Genomic DNA, 27,379 nt, shown 5'->3' with positions numbered 1-27,379 from the left:
ATGGAGAGAGGCGCTTGTGAACGTGGCTGGAGTGCAGAGAGGCACGGCAGCCTTTTCTTGCACCCCTTCCAGAGCAACCTGAAGGCATTTCAGATTGAAAAAGTCTGTGAAAGGCAGAACACAGTGCACAGGAGTGTCTCCCCCAGCTTTTCACACCTTTGCCAAAAGACCTTGTAGGCAAATTAAGCTGAGAGCATCTGCAGCATCTCCTACTCATGGCTTAGAGGACGGGATCCCTGCAGCTGCACACAGCCACTGTGGGATCTATGAGGATGTGGGGAGAGGACTCACCACCCCTGGTGGTTGCTGAAGGAAGGATGAAGTCCTGCAAGTCAGGGATGGCTGACCCCTGCTATCATCAGGCCAGAGTCACAAAATGCATGTCTAGGGATGGATCTCCCACAGAAACAAAGGATGTGGTGTTACCACGTTTGCTCTGGCTCTTCTCAGTGGCTGGGTGACCTGAGGACAGTGGCTGGTTCAATTCTTGCTTTGAGTTTCCTATCCATGAAACTAGGGCAATGCTTCTATTGCACAGCAGAGAAAATGCTCGTGACCGAGATGGCTGGGTGGACATCGTCTGCTGGAACTACCCACTCATCCCCACTGACCCAGGAGATGCCAGGGTGACTTTGTTTCTTGTCATTAAAAGTTAGCCAAGACAAGCACATCCCAAGTGTCTGGCTGGATCTGGGCTTCATGTCCTGGGTCCTGGCTTAGAAGGATATTGGACAGCAAAAATGTGAGTGATGGCACCACAACAAGAGATGCCTCTTGTTCCTCTCTTTAGCTGGTTGTGGAAGGGTGCCTTGTGCTGTTTTCTGCTCTGATTACATTTGGGAAATATTTCACTGCTCTCCTTTACTGAATTTTATGAAGGAGGGTCTAGACTGTGTTGGCACAAAACCAGTAATTTGTATTTTCAGACAGAGGATTTCTGTCTCCTTTTCCATGGTCTGTGCTTGTGAGACACCGAGTTTCTGTAAAGCTGACAGTGCATAGCCTTAGTAAGTCTAACTCATAACTAGACTTTAACTAGTCCTTTGCAGTTGTGTTTCCTTCTAGGGTGATAATATTTGGTAGAAGCGATTAACCACATCTGAACTGAATAACCATTCTGTGAATGAACAGCTCCGTGGCTGGTTCAGTGGAGCATCTTTGGCCAAAGGAAACTTTGATTAGCATGTGTGTGGCATTGCAGTCACCTTACAGAAGAAGCGGATACAACCACAGGTAGTAAATGCACACAGACCTGTTTCATGAATGAAACTCTTAACTCGTGCTGTATCCAAAGCAGATACACTGATGACGCACATACAGTAGGCAACCAGCCCTTGTAAAAGCAATTATTCTTTCAGTTCAGACCTCCCAGTAAAAGGTTGCTGGGCTTACATTTCCATTTCCTCCTGCTGAGCTTTTCTCCTCTAATTGTAATATCACAGTATTAAGCGAGAGCACAGGGCATTTGAAAAGCAGTCATCATTTAAATCACTCTAAGTAATCACGCTACTTATTTTCCCTGTTAATACCCTGAAGATTGTGGTGAATAGCACTGCCATAAATTCTCCTCTAACCAGCTGCGGTGTTTCTGCAGTTAAAGCCCAGCCTGGGGTGAAGGGGCTGGAGGAGTGTGTGGTCCTGGGCAGGGGAGGGGAGGCTGGGCTGGGCACATCATGGCAGAGGGACTGGCGGGAATGCCATTTCGTGGCCGTAAATAGCTAGTGTGTGACTACATCCACCTCCCAGCCCTGCCTACAACCTCCCTCTAACACTTCCCCTGTGTATCCGCTATGCTTAGGAAACACTTTATGCTGAAATCAAGCTCTGCATTTTCTGTATGGCAAAGATCATCCTTTTTTTGGGTTCCTAAGGCTGTGCCATTGGCCCCAGCAGCTCCTCTTGGCTTCAGTGTCCTGGCAGCTGAGTGACATGGTGCTGGCACAGGAACGGGGTCTGTGGGGTCTGTGTGTAAGCCACAAGCAGATCCAGAGCAGACCTTCCCAGGCTTTGCTTTGCTGCAGCCTCCGTCAGCTTTACCCCATTCCTTCTGCACCTTGCACACTCAGACGCAGATGTGATGCTCTCCTAGACATATTTCTCTCTCAGCTGGCAGTCGCAGTGTTGCCGTAGCCAGTTTGAGGATGTGGGAGTTGCAGTTCCTGGAAGAAGAGCCTGTGCCTTTTATCAGCTGTCAGGCACTGCTGCCTGCAGGATGTTAAGCAAGATGGTGTCTGCGTGCGTGACACTTACATCGTGTCTCAGAGCCGTGAGAACAAAAAATGGACAGTCCATGAAATGCTGGAAGTCGGAAGACACCCTTAGCTGCTTGCTAGGAGGAGCCCAGTCCTTAGGGACATGCTCACCTTGTGGATAGCATTGTAGTGCTTTCTGCAGTGGTGTTCTGGGTAAATGAGCGCTGGTTTGTAAGCAAAAGAATTACTAACGGTGTTTGGTTCTTTTAGCAGAGGGAGTGTTATATGTTTAGGACGTCACGGGAAATGACGGATTCACTCAGGGAGCCATTGGGTTATCCCATCAGAGCAGAGCCTGGCCTCACTCGGCGTTATGTAGCTGCAGGGGAAGGCAGGTACAGCCGCCGCTGCCGGCCCCTGCATGCAGGGATGCTGACTTGGCGGTCACCTGCGCAGTAGCTGCATCAGTGAAAGAAGATTTTACCATTGTTATAGAGTCTGTGCAAGAAAGTCTAGGAGGAATCAAATCTGTTTGTGCTGTCACTCCCACTTCAGCTCAGCTTCTCCAAGGGGATGGGGCTGAAAGGCTGTTCTGTCAGCAGAACAGGAGGAGAGGAAACAAATGTGAACAAAAATATGCTTCCTTGTCAATCTGTGTCTGATGACTTTGGTTAGCCTGTTCTGAAGGTGAGTAAACACATTGAACTTTTACCGTGGGAGGAATCCCAGAGGAGGCTCAGCAACTCTTGGGAATCAAGCCGTGTTGCGAATGCAAACCGTTCTCAATCCGTTTCTCCAGGCAGAGTGGAGAGATACCTTTCTTAGCACCTGAATTGTATTTCCTAGCCGAGGACATTTTCATGCAAGCAGAAACTCAAAAGGTTCTCTGCATCTATACATGTCCTTTGAGCTTTTCATTTCAGATCTGGTTTTGTGCACCTACAGCAGTCACCTCCAGCACTCCTCTTCAGCACTGGAAAGACAGGGGTGCTTTTAGGGCAGGCTTCATTTCATCTGCTTGCTGCCTTTAAATTGGGCTGAGGCAAAACTCCATGGAATATTAATTAGATCTCTCCTTATTACAGTAGCAGGAGCCCAAGGCAGGTGACATGGGCATGTGTACATGGTAGTACGGTCCCCTAAATTTGTGGTTTTCCACAGTGACCGGTCTCTTGTCTCAGCATCCTCTCCTGCTCGCTAAAGATCAAATCCTTTCCTCATAGCCATGGTTCCATTTGAGGCCCTCTGTGGTATGTGAAATCCAAACTCAGTCCCACAAAAACCACCAGATGGGTTAAATGACTTGCTGTTTTGACAGCGGATGGCTGCTGGTGGTAGGAGGAACCAACACCTCCTGTACTTCATCCACTGCGAGATGCACTTGCTGAATGCTGCAGACAAGGCATCATGTGCTTTCTTCGTTTGGTGTCTTTATCAGCACCTTATTTTACGATTAAATAAATTTTTATCTTTCAATAATGATGTCTCTTGAGAAGGTGTATCGCCCACTGGGTTGTGTTTCTTAGAAGAACTCAGCTGACCTCGGTCAAGGTCTGTAGTCCTACTCCAGTGTGTAACTGTCCCCAACCCAGCATCCCCAAACTGTCTGTGGTTTACGGCATTCTCCCACCAAAAGAGAGTTGTGCGTGGAGCTGCACCCTGCGGGTCTCCAGCTGTGAGTTTTTTTGGAGAGCCTAAAAAAAAGCCTGAATTCTTCTGTTGCCTTTGGGTTTTTTCTAATCCCAAAGACACAAACCAAAAACCTATTATCCGTTGCCATTACACATGAGAGTTGCAAAAATGCCTATTTTCCTGAAGGCTTTGGGGTGCCCTACTTCTTTTTATTACGGCTTTGTGACCCAGCTGGTGCAGGTATGAGCACCTGCCTCTGCCACATGTCATGGACACGTTCATGCTGTCACATCCCTGCCAGTGCAGGGCTTCACCAACACTGCTCCCAAAGGGGAGCGACCTGTCGGCTCTCCCAGCGCCTGCTTGTGAAGGGCTCAGCACATGGGCAGCATTGTCTCATTTATGTCGTTCCTAGAAATTCAGAAATGCCCATTTCTGAAAGTGAAACAAGCATTTTCACCCTGGCGGAATTAGTGCTTTCCCTGCGTCAGGTTTTGTGTTGACCTGAGTAAGTCTGTGTGTGTGCTCCGTTATAGTGAACTGCTGCTTCGGGGTATGGCGAGGGAGGTTCAGAAAGATCACTGATAACCATCACCTCGGTTGTTGACTTCTATTTCATGCTTTTGTGTAGCCAGTATATGTGAGAATCAAACAAAAGCTTTCCTGCATGTTGCTTCACATACGGTTAACAGTTAAACACATTTAAAAAATGTTTGTTTTCCTCTTTAGCTGTATCTCTAGAATTACTTAAAAAAAATACACCTTAACATTATGTTAGAGGGAAAGGTGTACTGCTCCATCAGCAGCGTGAAGGTAGGTTAGCTCAGGGCCTGGTGTGCTGGCTCTCTAACTTTGTTTTTCCCAGAGCTCAAGCTTTGGGCATATGTGATTTATGGCTTGAGATTTAAGACTGTTTCCTGGAAAGGTCTGTTCTGGGAGAGCAGGAGGGGGCTGAAGAAAGAAAACCATCATTTGTTAGGCAGGATTTCTGGAAGAACTAAATGAAGACTGTACGTGGCATTTTGGTCTCCCAGGGATGAAGCGGGATCAGATCTCTCCATCCTTGAGCAGGATCCAGCTCCAGCAGGCACCATGGCTGGATGCTGCCGTCAGCTGGGAAACCAAGGCTGCATAAAGAACATCACACCCAGGGAAGGTGAAGCAGTGACCAGCAAAGGGTGACTTTGCTGACACGTTTCCTCACGAGCCAGGCAGTGTCTCCTGCAGAGAGATGCCGTGTCTGAGGATGCTGCTGTGTACATCAGCTTAATGCACACCTGGAGTGAGCCCACCGAGGGAGGAGCAGAGCTCTCCTTTAATACACATTTTGACTTTTGTTTTCTCCTTTTTTTCCCATTTGTTCCATGCAAGCTGGCAAGTAAACCTGTTTCAATAGATATGTCTGGAGAGGGAGAGAAGGTGTCCTCTGGCAGTTTTGAAGCCCATGCAAACTGGTCATAGATCATGTTTAAATGTCAACGCCGCTGAAAGCACATCACTCTCCAGCTGCTCCCGTGTTAGCCTACTGACAGGCCGAGCTGGTTGGCAGGGCTGATGCATGGCCCAGCAATATAATTCAGTTGCTCTTGTTCATTATTTATAGAAATCAGAGGCATCGATGTTCTGGCTAGACCAAGTTACTGTCTCAAATTAGACGGGGGCTAAGCAGACTTGCTGGAGACCACAGTGTGTGAATGAAAGAATTTAATGCGTTCTCCTGGGTATTAATATGTATGTTCACTTTTGGGAAGGCATGGGTGCTAAAATTTCCTTTAGAGGAACTTACACACTAGGGGTGAATAGAAATTACTAAATCAATGTCTCTTAAGGACAGCTGAGAAGACTGTAGATTAGACCATGTAAGTGAGATATCATGGAGAAAACCAGCTGGATTTGGAGAGCCTGCTGCCTGGTTTCATCTGTTATGTGAGTGCAGTCCAGACAAGGACCCTTGCAGGGTTTTGCTCAAGCCTTATTCGTATCCCAGATAGTTTTTAAATCACACACTGTAACAAAACAGTGCCGTGGCATTTGAATGATTTTGTCTTTTTGGCTATGTGGTAATTATAACTGCTGTGTCTGCATTTTGGTAGCACTCAGAGACTACAGCCAAAGATCAGAACGTGACGCACTTCACGTCCATAGGATGGAGACAGTTGTTTCTGCAGTGACCTTATGGCAGGGAAGGGTAAGAGCTTGGTACAGCAGCAAGGTGAGGAGCCTAGCTGGTCTTACTTGTTTTGTTCATAAGCTGGGAAGGTCTGACTAGAATCAACCTGAAGGTTTGCCAGAAGATCACCAGCGTGTTGCTTGAAACAGCTGACAGCAGCGTGGGCTGGGCAGCCTGGCACCTGCATCGGCACTGGCATCGCTTTCCCTCCGTGTGCCAGCAGGGACAGTGCCCATGAGAGCTCCCAAACACTTCTGAAATCAGACAGGTAAGCCTATCCTTCAAGTACTCCACATTAGATGAGCCCCTGGAGGTAGTGGGGGACAAGGTGGACCTTTGTCCCTTGTTGTCCGCTCAGGCGCTTTGGATATGTGTCATTTTATGTTGCATTCAGAAAAAAATCTTGGTACTTTAGGCTGTTTGGTTAGTAACTGATGGCACCTCTAGGTGAATCTGTAGACACGAAGTCTACAGTGATCATCTACTTGTTTTGCTTGTAAAAGGTAAAACAAGAGCCAGCATTTGTCAAGTTATCACCTGGGCATATCTCATCCTCTGGCTCTCTGGAGACAGAAGAGTTTAGCTACTCATCCTAAGTTTGATGACGAACTAGAAACCCTGGAGACTCAAGCAGGTCCTACTGATACCACTGGAACAGCCGTAAATAGGGTGATAGTGCTAGCAAAATCCCGATGCACGGCAGCATTTCTTGGTCAGCTCGGGGCAATAAGAAATGCTGGGCTGAGGGTTTCAGGTGGGATTCAGGTAGTTAATATGGTCCTAACTGAGAAAGTACTGTCAGGATTTTTCTGCTTATATACTTCTTTTCCATGGCATGTGTGCGTGTGTGTATATATATATATATCCTTTTGGCCAGAATTACATTATTTGTCCTCATTTACAGATGTATTATTGCTTTGAAGTGTCAGCATGAACTCTGTGATATGGGGACAAGATAGCATGGCTACTTCATGAGAAGATTTGTCCAGAACAGGTCCCAAGGCACTTTCCCAACAAATAAACTCCTGCAGTGATAACCTGATTAATTATTAAACATGGCAATGGAACCATTGCATCGTTAGTCCCTCAGAAGATCCTAATACCTAACTACTGTCCAGAGCGAATTTTCTGAACAATAATTTAATACACAGCACAGATAAACTGTGTACGTAGATTGAATACAAATGATGTCTCAATGGCATGAATTATGGCCTTATGCTGAGCATCACTATGGCAACTAATGACATCACCGCAGGCTTCAACCTGCACAAAACCCAACTTCTGAGGGTCTCTATTTGTTGGCGTGGATCTTTTCAGGGCTTTTGGGGGTATGAATATGTAAGCACCACAGTGTTGTCAAGAGTTTCCTATGTATGTTTACTGTCATTTGAAACATTTATTCCCTTTGTGGTTGATGTTGTTCTTATGAAGGAAACCTAATGAAAATTACTGTTTGTATTTGGTTAGTAACATTTGTTGATAACATACGGTCTGGGAATGCTTCAGCAAATAAGAGCTTTTTAATAGTAAACAGAGATATGAGTTCTATAAAGCAGATGCTGTCAAAATACACTTTTTCCTCTTACCAAAGCAAGATTATCTTCCTCCTTTCCCTGCTGGTTACAATGCAGTTTTTTTAAAAGAGAAAACATAACCTGTGACCTGAAGCTGCAGTTAGAAAATAAGGTTGTTTCTTGGTTCTTGTGTTTAAAACATTTATTAGGTAGCTGATGGATCACACATGAAAAAGATGTAATATTGGGGATCTGGCTGGACCTGTAGTGCTGTAGATAATTTATCCCAACTCCCTGCTCCCTGACACCGGTGGCAGTTTGATGCAGCATCATAAAAGATGAAACATGTGGAACAGGGACACCAGGAGAGAAAACTTCAGAGCAAAGCTGACAAAGAAACGGAGTTCATTAATCAGTTCTACGTTGAACACGCTCAGCTGCTGAGCTCAGTCGGACAAGGTTTGCTCAGAGGAGAGCAAAGTGTAAACCCATACTCCTTGGGCACAGGAAGGAGTAAATTATTTTTCCCAATAACTTTCCAAATGCAAGACCTGCTGTTTGGTATTTATGTTTGAAGAACATGTAGTCACTGGACTGTGTGTCCCCTGAGCCTTTCACCAGTCATTTCAAGAGAACTGCTCTTCCTCAGCAGAGGATCTAGAGTGAGAACAGTGTAAAATGAGAAAGTGTCATTAATAGAGTGAGGGTGAATAGAAGTAGTTGGTGAGATACAGTATAGTCTCTCATCTGACGCAGTATTCTAGGTTGCAGTGTGTGTTCCATCCCGTCACTTGGACGTGTTGCTTATGGCACACTTCTGGTTTCTTCTAGTTTACAGAATGCACCTTGTCTGTGATTATTAAGCTTGCTTGGACACTTTGCATGAGGTTAGAAATGTAATGAATTTTCAGGGTCTCCAGGAACAACACAGAAATCTAGCTCTACAATGAATTATAAAAAAACAAAGAGAAAGATAAAAAGAGCAGTTCTTATCTGCTAGTTTCACACTGGGCCTCTGCATGGCCAGATGCTTGGGAGCATCCTCCTTGCAGTGGTGCACTCTTCCACAGTCCTTCTCTTCATCTTTTGTCTGAGCTGTTCTCTGTTTCAGGAGTGCTTTGCTTAGCTCTGTCTGGAAGTCTCTGTCTTGCTTTATTTTCATAAGTTTCCAACTTTCTGAGCTGTAGAAACAAAGCTTGAAACACAACTGTGAAGTCTCGAACATAAAAGCATCATGACATTTTACCGCTTAGTGTAAAAGTTGTTTTTTTTCCTCTTCTCTGCTACTTTCAAAATTGTTTAAAGCTTACAATAGGCATTACTTCAAATTCCACTTAGTTTTGTTCTGTGACCCTCTTCAGTCCGTGCTTGTTTGCCAGAGAGAAGCATTTTCCTGTATCTCAGAACCCTTAGCGCAGGTGAGCAATTTGCCACGCTGCTGGGAGCGGCTCCACTTCTGGAGGCTCTTCATGAGCCTGTTTGAAAAACCATGGCCCTTAGGATGTTCAACAGACTTAGTGTTTCACAAGTTTCTTTCCCCTACAATCTCTCTAAAGGAAAGCTGACTGCTGTGTAAGGTCTGGGTATCTTTAAGAGAACTCCACGAGGATGGTCACCAGTGCAGGTCAGGTGAGCCCTTACTGGTGTCACTGGGCAGCAGCTCCAGCCCATGCTGCTCACTGGGACAGGAACAGCGCCCAGGAGGAAAGTCCCTGAAACAAAAGGCAGCGTGGCTAAACTGGGGCTCTGTCCCCAAAGCTTCTCCAAGGGTCCAAGTTAAGAGAGGAAACCTCTAGCACTGCATGCTTGGGCCCATCACCAGCCCTCCTCCGGGGCTCATGCAGGGAGGGTCAGCAGCGGGGGGGTCCCCTTGTGAGACTTAAAATGGCAGGTTTGGCCATAGGTGTTGGCAGACTGTGGCTGGGACCCTGTGCCTGCAGGGTCCCATGTGGAACGAGTTCGTGTTCTCTGCACACTTGGGTGGCTTGTGGTTGCAGGAGCTTGGAGATGTCCTCTAGAAACACAAATGTTCGGTGGGATGAGGCTTTGAGCAACCTGGTCTAGTGGGAGGTGTCCCTGCCCATGACGGGGGAGTTGGAACTTGACGATCGTTAAGGTCCTTTCCAACTCAAACCGTTCATTCGGCCTCCATAGCGCTCCTTTCCAAGCCACGGGATCACCTGGGGGATGACTCATGGGGTACAAATAGTGGACAGTGGTCTCATTTCATTGCCCGTTTGGAGAGGTGGCCAATTCCTGTCCCCTGCCATCTGATGGCCAAGGAGTCGGTGTCCTGCTCTGCAGTCCCAGCAAACTAGACTTACTCTGGAGGTAATGGCTTGGACTTAAACCTGGCCTGGGCTGGGACTCAGAAGAAGACCCAGGTTAAACTGGGGTTTCTTCAGAGAAAGCAAACCTCATTATCAGCCTGGAAAGGAGAGGTTAATTAGCCAAGAGAGGAGCAGAGGCATGAGCGATGGCAGATGTCCTAGGTGCAGATGTCCTCAAATTCTGTTGTGACTATACAGGCTGTTGCTGCATGTGACATATTGTTATTTCTAAACTAAAAACTTCTCTCAAGTTTGGTTTCATGCTGTTCACAACCACGCTTTTTTTTCCCCGAAGAACCATCACAGTTTTTGGAAAACTCCAAACATCTGTCCCACATTTCCCTCTGTTGTGACTATACAGGCTGTTGCTGCATGTGACATATTGTTATTTCTAAATTAAAAACTTCTCTCAAGTTTGGTTTCATGCTGTTCCCAACCACTCTTTTTTTTCCCCGAAGAACCATCACAGGTTTTCCAAACATCTGTCCCGCATTTCCCTAAGAAGATAACTAATGCCCTTGTCACTCAGACAGCCCAGACACTTCGGCTTGTGCCAGACAGGACATTTTTGGTTAACTGTTGCACGCCCAAGGTGTAGTGCTGCTGACCTGCTGGTGGAGCTGAACATCTCTCTGTCCTTCTTTTCACAGCTGGGGTACCCAAGGAGACTTCACAACAACACACGCGCTTCCTGCAGTGAAGGTGAAGCTGTTCACGGAGAGCACGGGAGTGCTGGCTCTGGAGGACAAAGAGCTGGGGAGGGTAAGGAGATTTTGAATTTAATAATGTTTCCTTCTGGCCCTGCTTTTCTAGAGAAATCTCTCCTGTATGGAAAAATCTTTGGAGCACAACATGCTCTGCTTTTTTGCCAAGCTTCATCAGAGGGAAAAAAAAAAAGCAAGCTCTCCACTGCTGGAAAGGAGTGCATCTCGCATGCTGTCTTTGTTGGGAGTTTTTAATGGCAGCGTTTCAGCTGGCTGTGCTCGCACTCCGCAAAGGCAGAGGATCTTGTGTCTGATATTGGCAGTCCGGAAAGCCTTAGAAGTTGCTTACGGAAATGGACGTTCCTGAGGCAGAAAAGAGGATTGTACTGAAGCAAAAAGAGAGGATTTCAGTTTGGCAAGAGAGTGTTAAGCTGCTCTCGTATCTGCTGAGCAGCCGGTGCACGGTTTGAGCTGTTGAAAGCGCTGACTGCGGTACTCGCTGCAAAGGGCTGGAAATCCTGGCTCCCCCGGGGATTGCGGCTGAACTGGTGGCTTTGGTGGGGCTGGACTGGGGGGTGAAATGTGGGGGTTCACCATCAATGGTATTAATAGCAAAAAGCTCAGGTTCCTGGGGTACTGGCCACAGAGCCGACCATCCCACCTCATCTCTGCTCCTCACCTGCTGTCCCCAAACCAGTGCCCTGGGACTGGTGGCCCTCCATCGCTGCAGCCCACAGCTCCAGATTCTCTGCAGACCACCCATTTCTGTGGCTTTGGGACACTGCAGTTAGTCTCCATGGATTTTTTGCAGCTGTATATTTTATGTTGGCATAAGTGGCAGGAAACTCCCTGCCATCCCTTCCTCAGCTATTCAGGGGTGTGAGAACGGCATGGTGGAGACCCCATAATAACCAGTTCATGGGAAGAGAGGCTTCATGGGCTTCACTGTGGCCTGAGCGATCTCCAGGAGGAGCCTGGGCTCTGCCTGCCTGGCTCTGCAACACACCTTGCTCTCTGCCTTGTCCACATGGCCGTTGCCAAGAGAGCCACTGGTCCTGTGGCAAGCCCGAGCACCGTATTTCCAGTTATGGACTAACCTGTTGCTGGGATGTTTCTTGCTAACCTCACGGCTGTTTGTGCCTGGACGCAGGAGATTCTGTGTCTGTAAAACAAAATTTTTTTGAATTAATGTAGTTTTGTATTCATCCTGTTCATAAAAGTTTGAAATATTTTTCCAGGTCCTAGTGAGCTGTTGGTCTAGTTTATGTCTTTATGGTGGAGAGTTCTGCATGTGATTTAGTTTCATAATAATTTATGTTCATTTTAACTATTTGTATTTTCGTGTTCATGTAACATCCTTTGTTCTTGTATGTGAGAGAGGGAAAAGCGAAGTTACCCCTTCTTTTCACCTCTCAATCTTCTCTTTAAACAGAGTCACAGCCCCTTCAGACTTTCCTTGTCCACACCTTGATCCTTCCTTTCTCCCTGTCCTCCTCCTTTTCTCAAAGAGAGGGTGACCCTACCAGGCTGCACTACTCCAGCCAAAGACTTTACAGCTGCTTTTTCACACAGCATCATAATATTTTCAGGATTGTTTTCAAGACCTCGTTCTTCAAACAGCCCAGCCCTCCTGCCTTTATCCACTGCAGAGCTTTTCACCCAGCCGGCCGCGGTGCCATTCAGGGCTTTTTCCCCCGAGTGGTTACCCCCGGTGTAGACCCGCTTGCTTTGTAAGGCTTGTTTCCAGTGGCAGCCATGAGTAGTGCTGACTTCGCTGGTCTTGGGAAGCAATTAGTTGTGCATGTTGTTCTGAGAAAGACATCAGGCCTCAAAGCAACCCCTCTTGCCCTGAAATGCTGATGAGCCAGCCCCACCGATGCACTTTAATTCCCGGTCCAGCGAGAATCCATCCCTTGGCTCTGAGCTTCTGTGGTCCCAAGGACGTGGGCCAGCAGTGGTGAGCACAAGGAACCAGGCGGTGATTTCCCCTGGCCCGTGGCCACCAGCGCTTTCAGCCAGCCGAACTTCAAAGGGATGTTTGATGTGCCCAGAGCGGCCGGGAGATGACGCGTGTCTGCTCAGGCTGCATCGGGATTCCTTTTTTAATGAAATAATGGAACCAGGAGTGTGTTAAGCCCCTGGTTTAGCTATTGGAATGGGCACAAACCTGTCTGTATGGAGAGAGGAGGGAAGCAGGTTTTATCCACAAAAACAGCCCTGCTCAGCTGCCCTTTGAGAAGCGGCTTTGTGCTCTGCCAGGCATGTACAATGCTCACTTTCTATTGCGAGTGCTCCATTGGCAACTGGCCGGCACTCCTCATTTCACCACTTTTATCAAAGGGAGAGCTGGAAAATGCTCCCAAGCCCTAAACTGCTGGCTGGGCAGCTGAAGGCATGGGAATACATCCTGGCCCTATTGAAGGCAGTGGCAAGGCTCCCGCGGATCTCAGCCGTGCCAAGGCTTCATCCACTGAGAACAAGGAGGGGAAGAGCCATGAATTACAACAACACTGAGCAAAGTTTATGCGCCTTTTGATGAAAAAGAGTTAGAAATCAAAGTACAGAGCATCCCAAACACCCCGAGTGGCTGCTGCCTCGCTGAGAAATGCGGTTTAGTGCAAGTCTATGTGCTTGCGTGACCTGCATTGCAGTGGGGGTCCTTGGATGCTGCTCAGAGTTTGCGCCCATCCGTGTTTCTGTCAACACCCCACGTGGAGGACTCACTTGTTATCTTCAGGATGAGCTTAAATGTGTTTTTTTCCAAAAGCAATACACTAGAGACCGGTGTTGCTCAGTTATCTATGTAACTAATAACAGCTTCAGATTCCTGGCAGAGAAAGCATTAGTCTAATTCAATAACAGTGGTGATAAATAATGGTGATGAATAAGGGTGAAGTCAAGAATCTACTGATGTTAACCTCAGTCTTTGGAGGAGGCAATAAAATCATTTTTAAAATCATTCATCAGAGGGTAATAGTGTCAAGGATATTTTGGTGGAAAACAGCCCCTAGGTTATTGCCTCAGCAGCCAAGTTGAAGAGGGGAGGAATACAAGATTGTAGTCTGGGCTGCAGCACGGACTAAGCATGAGTGGGGAATGATATAAAGGAGATTTATCTCACTACAGGACAGTGGAGACATGAATTAATTTGTGCCAGTCAAAAAGTCACCTCAGGGAGCTGCTCTGCTCTGTAAAGGCCCATGGGTGAGTGGGAAAAGCACAGCTATGATCAGGAAAGATTACTCACCTCTTGGAGCCTTTCGGTTTCTTTGATGAGCTAAGCACATCAGTTGGTGTTCATCTGTGCAGCTCCGCTGTGGTCACTGGTGCTGCACTGATTTACCCCAGCTGGAGACCGTCCCATCGCTTCCTCGCTGCGTGAAATGGAAGCAGAGAGTCCCACAGCCACTGGTGTCACGCGTGGGATGCAGGTTGTGTCTGCTCTCACAGTGCAGACACACCAGCCTATCCAAAACCTTGCCTACTGCATCCAGGCTTAACAGTAAGCAAAAAATAAAACCAGCTCCTCCACAACCTGAGAGTAGCAATAGATGAACCATGTAGGTGGAGCTTCTGAGCCCTCGAAACAGCTCACCTCGCATGGGAAATGTCAGGATGGCTGGACATTGACTGAGTTGTGTGAGGCTGAAAGTAGGGGATTGCAGTGGGCAGCCTCAGCAAACACTTGTTGCTGGTTTGCTAATCACAGCAGTTCACCATCGCATCTAGAGGGATTTACCTGGCCAGTTGGAAGTTCATTTATCATGGTCTTGCCTTAAACAATGGGAACTGATAATACCGTTCTGTTCTGCACAACTGCATGAACAATGGCACAATAGATAGAGGAGCCAAAAAATATATGAACTAATCTCAAAATAATACGCTGTTCTTTAAAAAGGCAACAAAAAGCCATCCTCACAGCCATGAATAGACATTTCCAGGCTGACTTCTAAGAGAAAAGTAGCTTGTCTGATGTGCTTTTGTTGGCCATTAAAACCCATTTTGTGAATAGTGTTTCCCTTTAACATTGTTGATTTTGGCGCTTGCAGGTTGTTCTCCACCCTACTCCCAATAGCCCAAAGCAATCAGAGTGGCACAAAATGACTGTTTCCAAAAACTGCCCGGATCAAGACCTGAAGATCAAGCTTGCTGTGCGAATGGATAAGCCTCAAAACATGAAGCACTCTGGGTAAAGCTTGTCTCAATCTGAATTCAATTTGTTTTTAATGTGCCTTAGAAAAATTCTCATTTAAGATTCTGAGAGAGAAACTCTTCTTCTCAAGTTCACAGGAGGTCAAAACAAAGATAAATATAAAAATGGCATTAGTTCAGTCAATTATAGTGCACTTTCCATATTCTTAGCATGGTCTTTCTAATGCATGTCAGCCAAACAGTTTAAATTTTAAACAGTGTTCCTCAGGAAATTCCTAGGTTATTTTTTTTGTAAGGAAATAAGAGGTGAACTGCCGGACTCTCTTACTGAGAATGGTATAATTTCCAAAGTTATTCTGTATTTCCCTGTATTGACTTCCTGCAACCAAAAACGCAGTGCGCCTTCCACTTGAAATAAATGCCAGTGTGATCATCATTATTTATGCAGAGAGACACAGCACAATTAACTGGTGGTGGCCTGGAGTGGGACTAATGGTCTGGGAGGTTAAAAGGGAAGCCTCTGCCCTCCAGACGTGTCAGAGGATCTGGGGCCAGAGGGATCCCTGGCAGCCTCCCCTGGCTTCCACCTTCCTGCCGTGCAATTCCGCATTCGATCTTCCTTGGGAAGATCTGGATAATGCCATTGCAAGGCTTTCCTCTGTCTGCTCTTCTGAGCTGAGGACGGGATAAAAAAATCGAAATTATCCAGGAAAGTCACTGTTTCGATTAACACTTTCTCTGGTGTGTTTTTGGTGCTATAAAAATGACTTTGTTTCATTTTTGTTTTCATAGTGTTTTGTTAGATTCAATCCATTATTAGCTGGTTTGGATCACTCATCTATTTTTTAGTTCCTTTTCCTCCTGTCTTCTCTGCTAATGAGATCAGAGCTAATAGCCACATGGGAAGTTTAATTTTTCCACCACAATCACAGGCACGAAAAGCAAGACAGGGCAGTTCCCCGGTCGTATTTGTTTCCTGACCACAGCGGATAGAACAGGGCTGAGCAATTCCGGCTTTTCTCAGGCTGTCTTCCACTAACATTTGATTTACAAGGTGCTGCTTACGATGTGGTTCATAATGCTAGCTTGCTATCACGACTGAGATTGTCTTTCTGTTGATGTTAGCGGCAATAGCAAAAAATACAATTTCCGTGCTCTTGAACTAGCCAAGGACTCAGTGCCCACATTAGCATGACTTGGGGTTTTGTAGCTTAAACGTTCACCAAGAGCATGTTGGATCTCTTCTGGCATAAGGAACCACTGGCATAACCAAAAAGGATTTTTTTTCTATGTATTGAGCCAGAACTAAAGTGATGATAATGATACATAAAACATATTCATGCTGAATGTCCTTGCATTTATTATTAGTCTGGTGCTGCCACTATTTTTACCAGTGTTTGTATTACAGTGTCACAGCTGCTCCTTCATCACAGAGATTACATGCTAATTTTGAAATTAATTTTAAAAGTTAATTCTTCCTTTGTAGAAAACAATAAATTCACTCTTCCTTAGAAATGATTCCGTTTTCTGGAATGTCTGTAGCCAAACAATTTCTAGGAATTCATCTTAAACTGTTCAGCAAAGCGACCTGTTTTAGTCAGTTCAGTGTATATGGGATCCAAGGGACTGGTTTTGATGTAGTAAGTATCCCCTGTTCGACAGCTCCCCTCAGCCAAATGGTTTTGTGAAGGCTTAAAGCAATATTTGGGATTTCTCTCCCTTAATTCTTCCATGGCAAATGTATTCTTCACCCATCCGACCATGTCGTAGCGATTCACTGGCATTAAAGGGCTTCTAAATTCTGAGCAAATTGTGAAGGACACAGAGGAAGAAATAATTAATACTGTGTAACATTAAGACTCTGGGAGCTTTTTATGTCACTTTCTTTACAGGTTATCTTTTCAGGTTAGAAATAAACACATTCATGAATGCTGCTGAGCTTAAGTCTCTTGTACTTACTCCTGCTTGTGCATTAACTTCAGTTTCAAGGTGTAAAGAAAGCATACTGAAAAGCAAGAGAAGAATGTATAGTCACTGGTGTACTGAATTCACCTGTTCTTTTCTCCTAGGTATTTATGGGCCATTGGTAAAAATGTTTGGAAGAGATGGAAGAAACGATTCTTTGTCCTGGTCCAGGTAACAGATTTAACTGGAAGTGATCTTAAATCACAACATGAAATATTTAAGTCTTTCCTCTGGCCATTTTCAGTGCTGTGTAATTGATGCTAAGCTGTGGTTCTGCTTAGGGTGTCTGTTAAATCGTGGATTTATTTGTAAGCATATACATCTTCTCAAAAATATCCCCCTTGCAGACCTCTAGCCATGAGTTTCCTGATGCACATGAATGCTTGGTGAAATGGAGAACCAATTTTAGTGAGGAATTAATGAGATGAGGAGGAGGCTCAGTCTGTCTTGGCTGGAGGTGCTTGGGTGCAAATGTTTCCTTTTGAGCCTCCAGGTAAAATGTGAGGTCCATTGAAATCTACAGAAGTTTCATCACTGTCTGTGTCAGAGTCAGTATATTGTTCTTGACATGTATCTTGCTTTCACATTTGTTACTGCCTCTCATTGTCTACAACTCTCATCAATCATTTTGTGATGTCTTTCTTCCCTTTTCCCTTTTATTCTTTTTTTTTCACTTTCTGCCCTCCCAGTTTCAGTAGACCTGTATATTTGACCTTGCTTAAGGATTTCAAGGAAACAGGCAGGAGATGTCCTCTGTGACCTGAAAGGATCTGACCAGTAGTTGGTGTGTTAAATTGTCCCTCACCTTCCCAAGGGCAGCTGAAACTCCTGCATTGGCCACAGAAGTGTGAGGCCCCAGTTTGAGAAGCTCCATCTTCACATCAACCTGATACGGCCCCAGAGTCCTCACGGGTCCATCTCTCTCCCCTCCTCTCTGGGTTCCCCAGGGTACATTGTCTCCAAGTGCGAGAAATAGAAGCTTTGTGCAGGATCTTGTGATGGAAGCAACACAGCTCTGATGGAACAACACGGGATCCAGCTGAGATCTTGTGCCAGCACAGATCCAAAGTGATCAAGTCAGAGGGTGAAATCCTACTGCCAATCAGGCAGATGGCAGGTCTGCCGCAGAGGGGGCAGGATTTCACCTGTGTGTAAGAACAGAGATGGTGTAAACCAGGTGCACCAGGCTCCACATTTGGGATGGAGCATGCTTGTGTGCTGGCTTTCCTGTGCCGATAAGGGGAGGAGCCCACACAGTCCATCTTCCACCTCACACAGCCAGCTTCTCTGGTCCTAAATCAGCTGGTGTAAACTGATTTGTTTGTTTTGAGTTAATTATTACTCCAACTGTCTCAGTAGGAAGCTTAATTGCATTCCTCGTTTGTCCATCACTGACAGCCTCCATAGCACTAAACTATGCGGCAGATAAGAAAATCCATCCCAGGGAGGTGAAAGGGATTTATGATGTGTGTGACCCTTGTAAACAGGAGCCTATTTGGAGAGAACAGTCGAGTACCTGGTCCAATAACCAAGTATGATCAGCAGCAACAGTTTAAGTGCTTGTTTTGTACTCCCGATGGGGTCAGAAGGGCCACAGAAGTGGGGGAGCTGGTGTAGGGCAGCCATAGGAGATGCCTCTGTCTGCCCAAGCAGCATATTTAGATTTAGGTAAAAGTGATGGGTTTAGGATCTGTGTCATCCATTCCTAGAGGCATCTGGTTTGCAAGTGCACCCTCTGTGCAGGGACTGGCCAGGTCCCTGGTGAGGTCGGGTGCTTGGCACCTGACAGGGGAACCCAGCATCTTGCAGAGCTGTACCGCCAGAGGTAAATCCCAAACTGGCTCCTGAGTAAGGAGCAGCAGAGGCCATAATGAAGGAAGGGTCTTTTGGGAACATCATGCAGTACCCTGTTCTTGGGCAGGGATTGAAGGATTGCTTTTCTCTGTATGTTTCCTTTATTGTCTTCTGAAATGAAGTTAAAGGTACTGTGGCAGTCTGTGATCACCCACAGAGCAACGAGTATTGCTTTTCCCTGAGAGATGATTCATTCCAATTCTGCCAACTTCTCAGACCCTTTTTCCCTGTGAACAGGGATTCTCCAAAGCAGAGAATCCTTTTTCCTAACATAGCTTCTCCCATAAATAAATCTATTGATACTCTTCTCTGCAAGGGTTTGCAGGTTTGGCCATGGATTCCCATGTCTCTGTCGAGGAGCCTTTCTTCTGGCCATTCTCTGTGGCTGCAGTTACTTCTCTAGTTTGCAGTTACTATATATTCTTCAGCTTGCTGTGGAATTCAGAGTTATTCCATGTTTTCTCATGTTACTAGGTCTGTGTTCGTCAGTTGGCATATAAGAGCAGAATTTGGCCAGGAAAGCGATTCATTTGAATAAGATGAGCAGACTTTTGCCCCCAGAGAGTCTCTGTAGCCCACCTCAGAAATTCCAGCTGCCACTGCAGCTTCTCTGTTATGCTACCGTTTGCTCAACATTTGGTGCAATGTAAAGTGTTCTGCCGTACATCAAATATAAACAAGAAACACTCTCTATGCAGTCCCTCAGATGTAGTTTGAGCATATTGAACATGTCAGCAGGCAATAAAGATGGAATAAAAATACTTTGCTGTCCGTATGTTTGTCATTTGCTTTCCATGCAATGCAAAGGATGGGTGTTGATACGAGCAGGGATTGGCAGCAAAGGTGTTGATGTCCAGGATGCTCTGAACTCTGCTAAACCACAGACAGAAAATAGCCCCCGCAGGAAGGTGAGCTGGCTCCAGTACATAAAGAACGGACAAGGAGCAGCCCCTGTTTCAGGAGCTCGCTCGTCTGCAACAGGCTTCTGCTTGCATGAGAGCTGAGAGATGGAGTCCAGAGCATAAAATCCATGTGGGATACAGTGGTCTGGTCAGTCCCTGACACTGCCGAGAGGGCAAGGCTGTACGTTTGGATGGATAACTAAACATTTCCTTTCTGATCCCTTGTCTCTGTCCCTTACCTGGAGCATCTTCTATTGCAGCTCTGTCTCCTCTCCCGCCCCTTGCAGAGTAACCTCCTCCTCCCAGTCCTGTGCCCTCTCCCACCCCCTTTCCCCATTTCAGATGGACACAGCCACAGTTCTTTCAGTGCTGTTGGGTGGTACCGCTCTGCCTTCTGATACCAGTGGTTGAGAAATTTGTGGTAATAAATACTCAAACTCTTCCTAACCATCTCAACAAGGCACAAAGGTGCCAAACTGCATGGGCGGCACCGAGGAGGAAGGTGTTGATGGTAGTTTGTGTCTTTTATGTCAGTGATGCTTTGCCGGTGTGAACGGAGGCTTTGCACATGTCTATAGAAAAAGGAGCTACGCAGGCAGCATCTCCACTGCTGCTTGGCTTGTGTAAGCCCTGGAGAGAAGGGGAAAGGAGCAATAACTGCCATGTAATTTGGGTGGAATAATCCCTCGCACCTTCTGTGTCTGTGTAGCTGCGAGGGCTGTACCCGAGGGGAGATGATTTGTTTGGGTGTAGTGGGTGAGAGCAGCTCCTTTGTGCCGTTTTGAGAACTGGCCCTCACCTCTCCATCACAGACATTGCTGGGTGGACTTGGTTCAACCCCTCGGGGGAGGTTTCCAGCACGGCGCGGCTGGCAGAGCCGCTGCGTATGCTCCTCCAGCATGCACCCATGCCTTAAGAGGGGGTAGTTTTCTCTTTCGAATGAATCGCAGTCCTCTCTGCACGCTGCCCATCCTTCTCGTAGACACCCTTTGAGATGAGCAGCAGAAGAGCAGAATACTGATTAGATGTAAATTACATGGCAGAGACTCGTTACTTGCCTAATTTTAAATCCTGAGATATGCAGCGTGAAAGTGATGGCAGAATATGGCCCTGAGCTTGGATAGAAATGGTCCTTAGCATCACAAGTGAGGAAAATGCTTCGTAAAGGCAACAGTAATGCCAGTGGCAGTGGTAAGAGAAAGCAAAGGAGCAATTTAGGGCAAAGTTCTCTGTGACTGGTTAGGAAAGAAAATGTACATCCATCACAGATGTTATAAGTGTTTCCTAAGTTACTGTATCAGCTGCCTGAGCACAGCATACACATTTCAGCCGGTTTGCCAATTAAACCCTTGATTGTGCAAAAGCTGGGATTTTTGATAGCTGACAGAGCTTATATTAATTCTTTGCAAGGTCTAATGTGCTGTACTGGCAGCAACACTGTTGTTGGTTCTGGTGGGTTTGCTGGCTTTGCTATAGGAAATTTCTTATAAAGATTCTTAAGGGCAAGTGAATTAATTACAATTGAGATTTCAGACTGAATCTGTTCTCCTCTTGTCATAACCCCATTTCTGTGCTCTGGCAGCATATGGGAAGTAACACTCCATGGTACCTGGATGACATGTCTGCTGAGTAGCTTGAAGCAGTTTTCAGCTGATTGTGTCTGATGGTGTTTGCAGAATGTTGTTGGAACCAGATCAACTCTCTGCAGATTAAAACCAGTTGCAGTGTCTACGCCTGGATCTATTGTTCTAGTGACAGACTCCCTGAACTCATTATAATTTAGACTAACAGTGACAGTTCCTGCTTTCAGCAAAACTCAGCTGACTCGGGTTAGAATGAAATGAAGTAAGTGTTCAGTAACTCTGAATAACCAAATTTGAAAATAATTCATCAAAATTGCGGTATCGTACCCCAGCAGTCCTAGACTGTGGTCCTCAAGTCAAGGTAAATGACCCGTAGCTGGTCCCCGTAATCATATTAAATCATGTTTTCAGTTAGACCCTCACTGAGAACTCTGCATTCGTGGTGATTTTTGAGAAACCTTACGTGTTGATGATAAATAAAAAATTTTGGGGAACTGTTGGTTAAACAGGTGCCTGCATGTCCCGCCCGTCCTCCTGTGGGATGGCTTCCCAGCACCCAGCCCTGCCCGAGGAGAACACACACACACCTTCTGCTTGAAGGAAGAAGTTAGGACAAATGCTCTGTGCAATTGTTTAGGGCTGGATGGATGTGCTGAGATGTGAAAACTGTTGTTTTCACATTTTTTTCTTTAAGCTAGATCATTTCCTCTGCTCATTTGTGTCAGGAAAGGGTTCGAGAGGCAACATCCAGCTGCAACCAGAGGACAAGAATCTCCCGTCAAAGTGGAAAGCTGTATTACAGCTGGCAGTATCTTAGCACAGTTTCTCTCCCTTGGGACAAAATGCATGCTGTTAATCTAGGAAAGGTCCATTTAAGAATTTAACCCAAGTGGGGCGGTGTTATGTCAACAGTGAGCAGGGGGGAGGCAAGTGACTGAGCTCAGAGTGTGAGGGACGACAATTAACAGGTTTGAGCAGGGTCCTGGGGAAAGCAGTGCTCACTAGAGCAGGAGTCTCTGGTGGAAAAACAAGGACAAAGTCAGGACTGGTTAATACATATCTACTGTATTTATTAATCAGACGGATTATATAGCTGGTGACAGAGTATGGTTGAGTGCCAAGAAAGTCAGATCTAATTTAGCAGCCTGGGAATAGTGAACTTTGGCATTTATCTCCTGCTGTCTGCTTCCCCTTCCCTGAATTTATTTGTCTTTTTCTCTTTTTTCCCCACTTTCTTTTCCTTCTGTTTTTTGTCTCAAATTATTTCTCAAAGTGTTTTCCTTTTTTGTAATGAATCATCCAGAGCAGCCTTGGATTACTTCCCTTCTTTTAGTTTCGCTCAGTTCAGCTTCCTTAGATGCTCCTTTTCCTGGCCCTCATCGAGTCCCTGGATGAAATCCCAGCTGCTTTGAGAGTTTGTCCCTCACTGGGTAGAATTTTCTCCTCTGTCTTCCTTCAGTTTCCTCTCTGTATCTGTGTTTTTTCCAATTACTCAGACCATTCATCTTGCCCATCCCATCTGCTCGCTCGCTCTCATACTCAGCGATGGTTTGGTGTGAACTCAGCAGGCTGTAAGATTAATTTCTGCTTTTAACTGTTTCACTCGTCTCGCCACTTCTAAGCTTCTACAGAAAGCAAGCTCTGTAAGGCACAATATTTTAGGGAACTGATGAAAAGCAAGCTGCAATCTCCAGTTGACCCTACAGTGCTGTTCAGCAGTAAAGCACAATCGTGACATATCTAGAGTCTCGTTTTGTCAGGTTTTGCTTTACCACCACTCATAAATGGAAGGAGACACATTGCACTGGTAGCCAGGGCATCAGCTTCTTTCTGACCCCAAGCAGTAAATGCTTTAGGTGGCAGGATAGGACAGATGGGCGATATGACAGTCCTTGGAGTCAGTAGCTCAAGTTGTTTAGGTGCAGGCACTCTGTGTGGCACCATTGGCACCTTTTCCAGGGGCCATCAATAGCTGTCTCCTCCCTCCTGCCTGACCCTAGCTTGCCTCCTGCCAACAGGGTCTTGGGCAATCCTGAGCTTGGGCTTCGGACTTGAGCTCGTGAGAAGAGAAGTAGGATGTGAAATTAGATTAGTGCCACATAGAACCACTGAATCACTGAATGGTTTGGGTTGGAAGGGCCCTTAAAGATCATCTGGTTCCAACCCCCTGCCATGGGCAGGGACACCTCCACTAGCCCAGGTTGCTCAAAGCCTCATCCAGCCTGGCCTTGAACCCCTCCAGGGATGGGGCATCCACAGCTTCCCTAAGCAACGTGTGCCACTGCCTCACCACCTTCATAGGAAAAAACTTGCTAATATCTAATCTAAATCTACCCTCATACAGCTTAAAGCCATTGGCTCTTGTCCTATCACACCACCCTGTGATCAAGAGTCCCTCCCCATCTCTCCTGTAGCCCCCTTTCAGCACTGGAAGCTGCTATAAGGTCCCCTGCCCAGAGCCTTCTGTTCTCCAGGCTGAACAACCCCAACTCTCTCAGCCTGTCCTCATACGGGAGGTGCTCCAGCCTCTGACCATCTTTGTGGCCTCCTCTGGACTCGCTCCAACAGGTCCATGTCCTTCTTATGTTGGAGCCCCCAGAGCTGGCTGCAGCACTGCGGGTGGGGTCTCACAAGTGCAGAGCAGAGGGGGAGAATCCCCTCTCTTGACCTGCTGGTCACACTTGTTTTGATGCAGCCCAGGACACAGTTGGCTTTCTGGGCTGCAGAAAGCTTCTCATCAACCAACAACCCCAAATCCTTCTCTTCAGGGCTGCCCATCACACATTGCGGACCCACCTGTAGGCTTCTCTTAGAGGTCTCTTCTAATACTGATGTAGAACAGCTTCTTCCAAGGAAATAATGTGAGTGCTAACAGGAGAGACTGGTTTGCTTTGCCTCTGTCCCAGGATGGCTCCACCAGAGCCTACTGTCTCTGTCTGTCTTTTATAATTTTTAGCGCCAGAGGTGTAAGCTCTGAAATGCCTGTGTGTGTTTCCATACACTACTGTTGTGTTGATATGGTCAGATTATTGATAGGGATGAAGAATATTTTCTGAGTCCAAAGGTAAGAGGAATTATTTGTACACGAAGAAGAACCTGAGGGTCACACCTCATGTTCAGGGTCAGAGCAGAAGAAACTCAACTACTGAATTAATTTTACCTGTTGCTACAGAGAGTACACGAGAGGAAAAAACCATTAGCTGTATTAATGTTTTCAATCAATGTGAGCGTAGTTTAGCACTGACTCATTTCAGGAATTAAATTTGTCATGCAATCCCTGAAGTTTAGTCTGTCTAACACAGGGAAACCAAATCCTCACCGCTCAGATGAAATCTCCAGGATCTCGCGGTAAATAAAGCACATTCAAGCGCTTCTCCAGGAGATGGCAGCAATATACTGCAAGTACCACTGAATGAACGCTGCAGGAGTCGGCTGAACGTTGAGCTGTGGGGCACTAGGTTATTTTTAGGTTTCTTCGTGTTAATCTTTTTAATTTTTGTGTTGCCGGTACGATGGTATGCATTCAAAGTTCATAGCACAGAATATGCACTGGTGTGCTCCTGCTATTGGTCTGTTACTTGTCAATCTTTCGTCAGCGCTGGTAGTTTTAAGGAGGATGCAAGATGCTTAAAGCATCACTTTTAGTCTTTACTCCCACAAATGTGTTAATGATAGGGTTTATTCTTAGGTGGCTTTTGGAGCTGTTCCTGGAGGAAGGCACGGTGCAGGCAGGGCTGCTGAGAGCAGGCTGACAGCGAGCAGAAGCCCGTAGAGGGCAGCAATATACCAAACTCTGGCTGGGAGATGCTACGCCAATAGACAGGTCCCCTGACTCAAATAAATGACATTTTATTAGCAATAGATGCCACCAAAGTAGGTGCTGCTTGTGTATTTGTAGCCTAGCAATTTTTATGGATTTTGAAGGGGAAAACCCCCAGCTCAGCCACTCACCCATCTTTCAGGATCTCTCCTGACTTCCAAAAAATGACGAGCACGATCCATTGCCACCCACCAGAGTTTTAAAGTTTCCTCCAGAGGTCAAGAAAATGTCCAGATGAATAAAATTACGTCAGGCATCCAGGATGTGACACAACCTTAACAAAGTCATTTGAAATCATTTGACAGTAAATTTCCCCGTGAGTTCCTAGCCTGGGGCACGGAGAATCCTCTCCTCCTTGGATGAGCTTCTCGCCGACCATCCAGATTGCAGCACGCTGGGTACGCGCGGGGTCTTGATGCAGCCTGATGGCCTCCTAAAGGCGATTCGGGAGCCTGGCAGAGCCCCCGCAGCTGAGTCGGCTTCCGTCAAGAGCTTGACATTGAATGTATCGTGTCATGCAGATGGTACCTCAGAGGAGTGAGAGCTGCCATTTACAGCACTGATGACAACAACTGCCGAGATCAGTGGGATCTTAAGATTGCTTTAATATGACTGGCACCTAGCAATTTAGCTCACATTGTTTGTGACAGGGTGTCACTCTTGCACTTGTCTGGGGATGAATGATAGAGGGTTTCTAAAGTGTGGAGGTTCCTCTTTCGGAGGAAATTAAGCCGCTGTATGTACTGATGCGGAGAATTAGACGCCTGCCGCAGCAGGGTGCGTTAAGAGAGAGAGCTGTGCAAAAGCCTGGTAAAAAGTTTAGTCTGTCTTGTATGGGCAATGACCATCAGAATTACCCCACCGCCCCCCAGTCCCTGTAAAGATGCCATCAGCGTGCAGTGTTGATAAGCGCTTTGGATTGCCTTGTCGTGATCACCCGGTGCCATCTTAGCTTTGTGATTTTCTTCAGGTTAGTCAATATACATTTGCTATGTGCAGCTACCGGGAGAAAAAAGCTGAACCTCAAGAGCTGCTGCAGCTCGACGGATACACTGTGGACTACACCGACCCGCAGCCAGGTACGGGGGCCGACGGCTTGCTGCTGCACCCGCAGGTGCTCATGCTTGCCACGCTGCCGATGACTCGCTCTCTGCCTGCTTGCAGCTGAACTGTGATCAGCATTATCATAAATATGTTTGTGTTTATGCTGATCATTAGCTATGCATGACTTTACTATAAATAGAACGAAGGAATTGAGCTCGGAGTTGCACCAGAGGAGGGAAAGGCTCATCTTCTCTGGGCAGCCTAAGTGAATGAGATGCTTAAATCCCAGTGAAACTTGATTGTGAACTGAATGCTCCAGTCGGGTGATGACCCTGACCTGTGCCTTCAGATTATATTCCCTAAATAAAAGGTTAGCAGCTATGCCTATCTTTATTGTAGAAAATATTTATGGGACCAACCTAGCATTTTTGCCTGCCCCATTTTCTCTCTGATGGATGTGAGTGGAAGGGACAGGGGCAGAAAGCCCCCTGGTACCTGGAGGTACCTGTTGTGTGCCTGGTGCTGAGACCTTTCTTCAAGTAGAGGAGCACCACATTTCTTTTATTTCGGTGGAGTGACACACTGAGTATGGTGATCTTCACCATGCCCTGCATAATGGGATCCCCAGAGGAGATGAAGGAAGACACAGCAGGTTGGTTGTCAAGACCTTGATTCCAGGTTACTTCTAACGTTAGGGAGATGGGAAGATGGGTGCTGAATCAGGGCAGAGATGGAAATAAGCACATCACCCAAGCCCCTTTGTTCTGGGTGAGCGGTGGTGCGCTCGCTCTAATGGGAAACATCCCACCGCATCCCCTCAAAAACCATTTTTAACGGGGCTCCAGCAGTACAGCCCACATGGGACCTGCGCAGGTGGGGCTGTAGGTGAGAGAAGCAGTTGATCCAAGTGTTCTGGGCATGTTTTGGTAATTGCAGTGTGGGGTGCTACCTGGGGACCTGGTGAGCTCTCTTGCAGGCGAGTTTGATGCCGAGGAGGGGACTGAGCTCAGCCAGGGGCAGCGTGAGGCTGGCTGGGGGGACACCCAGGGCGGTGGTGGGGTGGGAAGTTGGGGGAGAACCCCTGGTTGGCCTCAAAGTCTGTGAAACCCCACTGTTGCTTCCTCTCCTGCCAGGTTTGGAGGGCGGCAGAGCATTCTTCAACGCGGTGAAGGAAGGAGACACGGTGATTTTTGCAAGTGACGATGAGCAGGACCGTATCCTGTGGGTCCAAGCCATGTACCGAGCCACCGGCCAGTCACACAAACCTGTGCCGCCTACCCAAGTGCAAAAGCTAAATGCTAAAGGAGGAAATGTACCCCAGCTAGATGCCCCAATCTCTCAATTTTGTAAGTAAATAAGTTCTCCTAGAGAGCAGAAGTCTTTGATGGAAAGATTTTCTGCACTGATGTAAATCAACATTTGCACACGTTTCTGACTCCAAAATGAAATTTTTTTCATTATCATTAAGCTGCTTTTTTACATCAGTGGATCCAGAAGCAGTTAACCTGTGTGTTTAG

The 27,379-nt window shown here is 46.5% G+C and overlaps 1 protein-coding gene across 1 annotated transcript in view; it reads left to right on the top strand.

Annotated features, from left to right (window-relative positions):
• Positions 1-27,379, top strand: part of CADPS (Ca++-dependent secretion activator) — a gene marked incomplete at its 5' end in the record, with an annotated part of 138,621 nt that overhangs the window by 14,347 nt on the left and 96,895 nt on the right. The window contains 5 exons of the mRNA XM_010081827.1: positions 10,489-10,600; positions 14,592-14,731; positions 16,764-16,830; positions 25,789-25,897; positions 26,996-27,208. Of these exons, the coding sequence (XP_010080129.1) occupies positions 10,489-10,600; positions 14,592-14,731; positions 16,764-16,830; positions 25,789-25,897; positions 26,996-27,208 (641 nt within the window). The remainder of the gene's footprint in view (positions 1-10,488; positions 10,601-14,591; positions 14,732-16,763; positions 16,831-25,788; positions 25,898-26,995; positions 27,209-27,379) is intronic.

This window comes from Pterocles gutturalis, unplaced genomic scaffold (assembly GCF_000699245.1).
Source record: "Pterocles gutturalis isolate BGI_N339 unplaced genomic scaffold, ASM69924v1 scaffold79, whole genome shotgun sequence".
In the NCBI taxonomy this organism is placed as follows: Eukaryota; Metazoa; Chordata; class Aves; order Pterocliformes; family Pteroclidae; genus Pterocles; species Pterocles gutturalis.
This window is presented reverse-complemented; position numbering and strand designations above follow the sequence as displayed.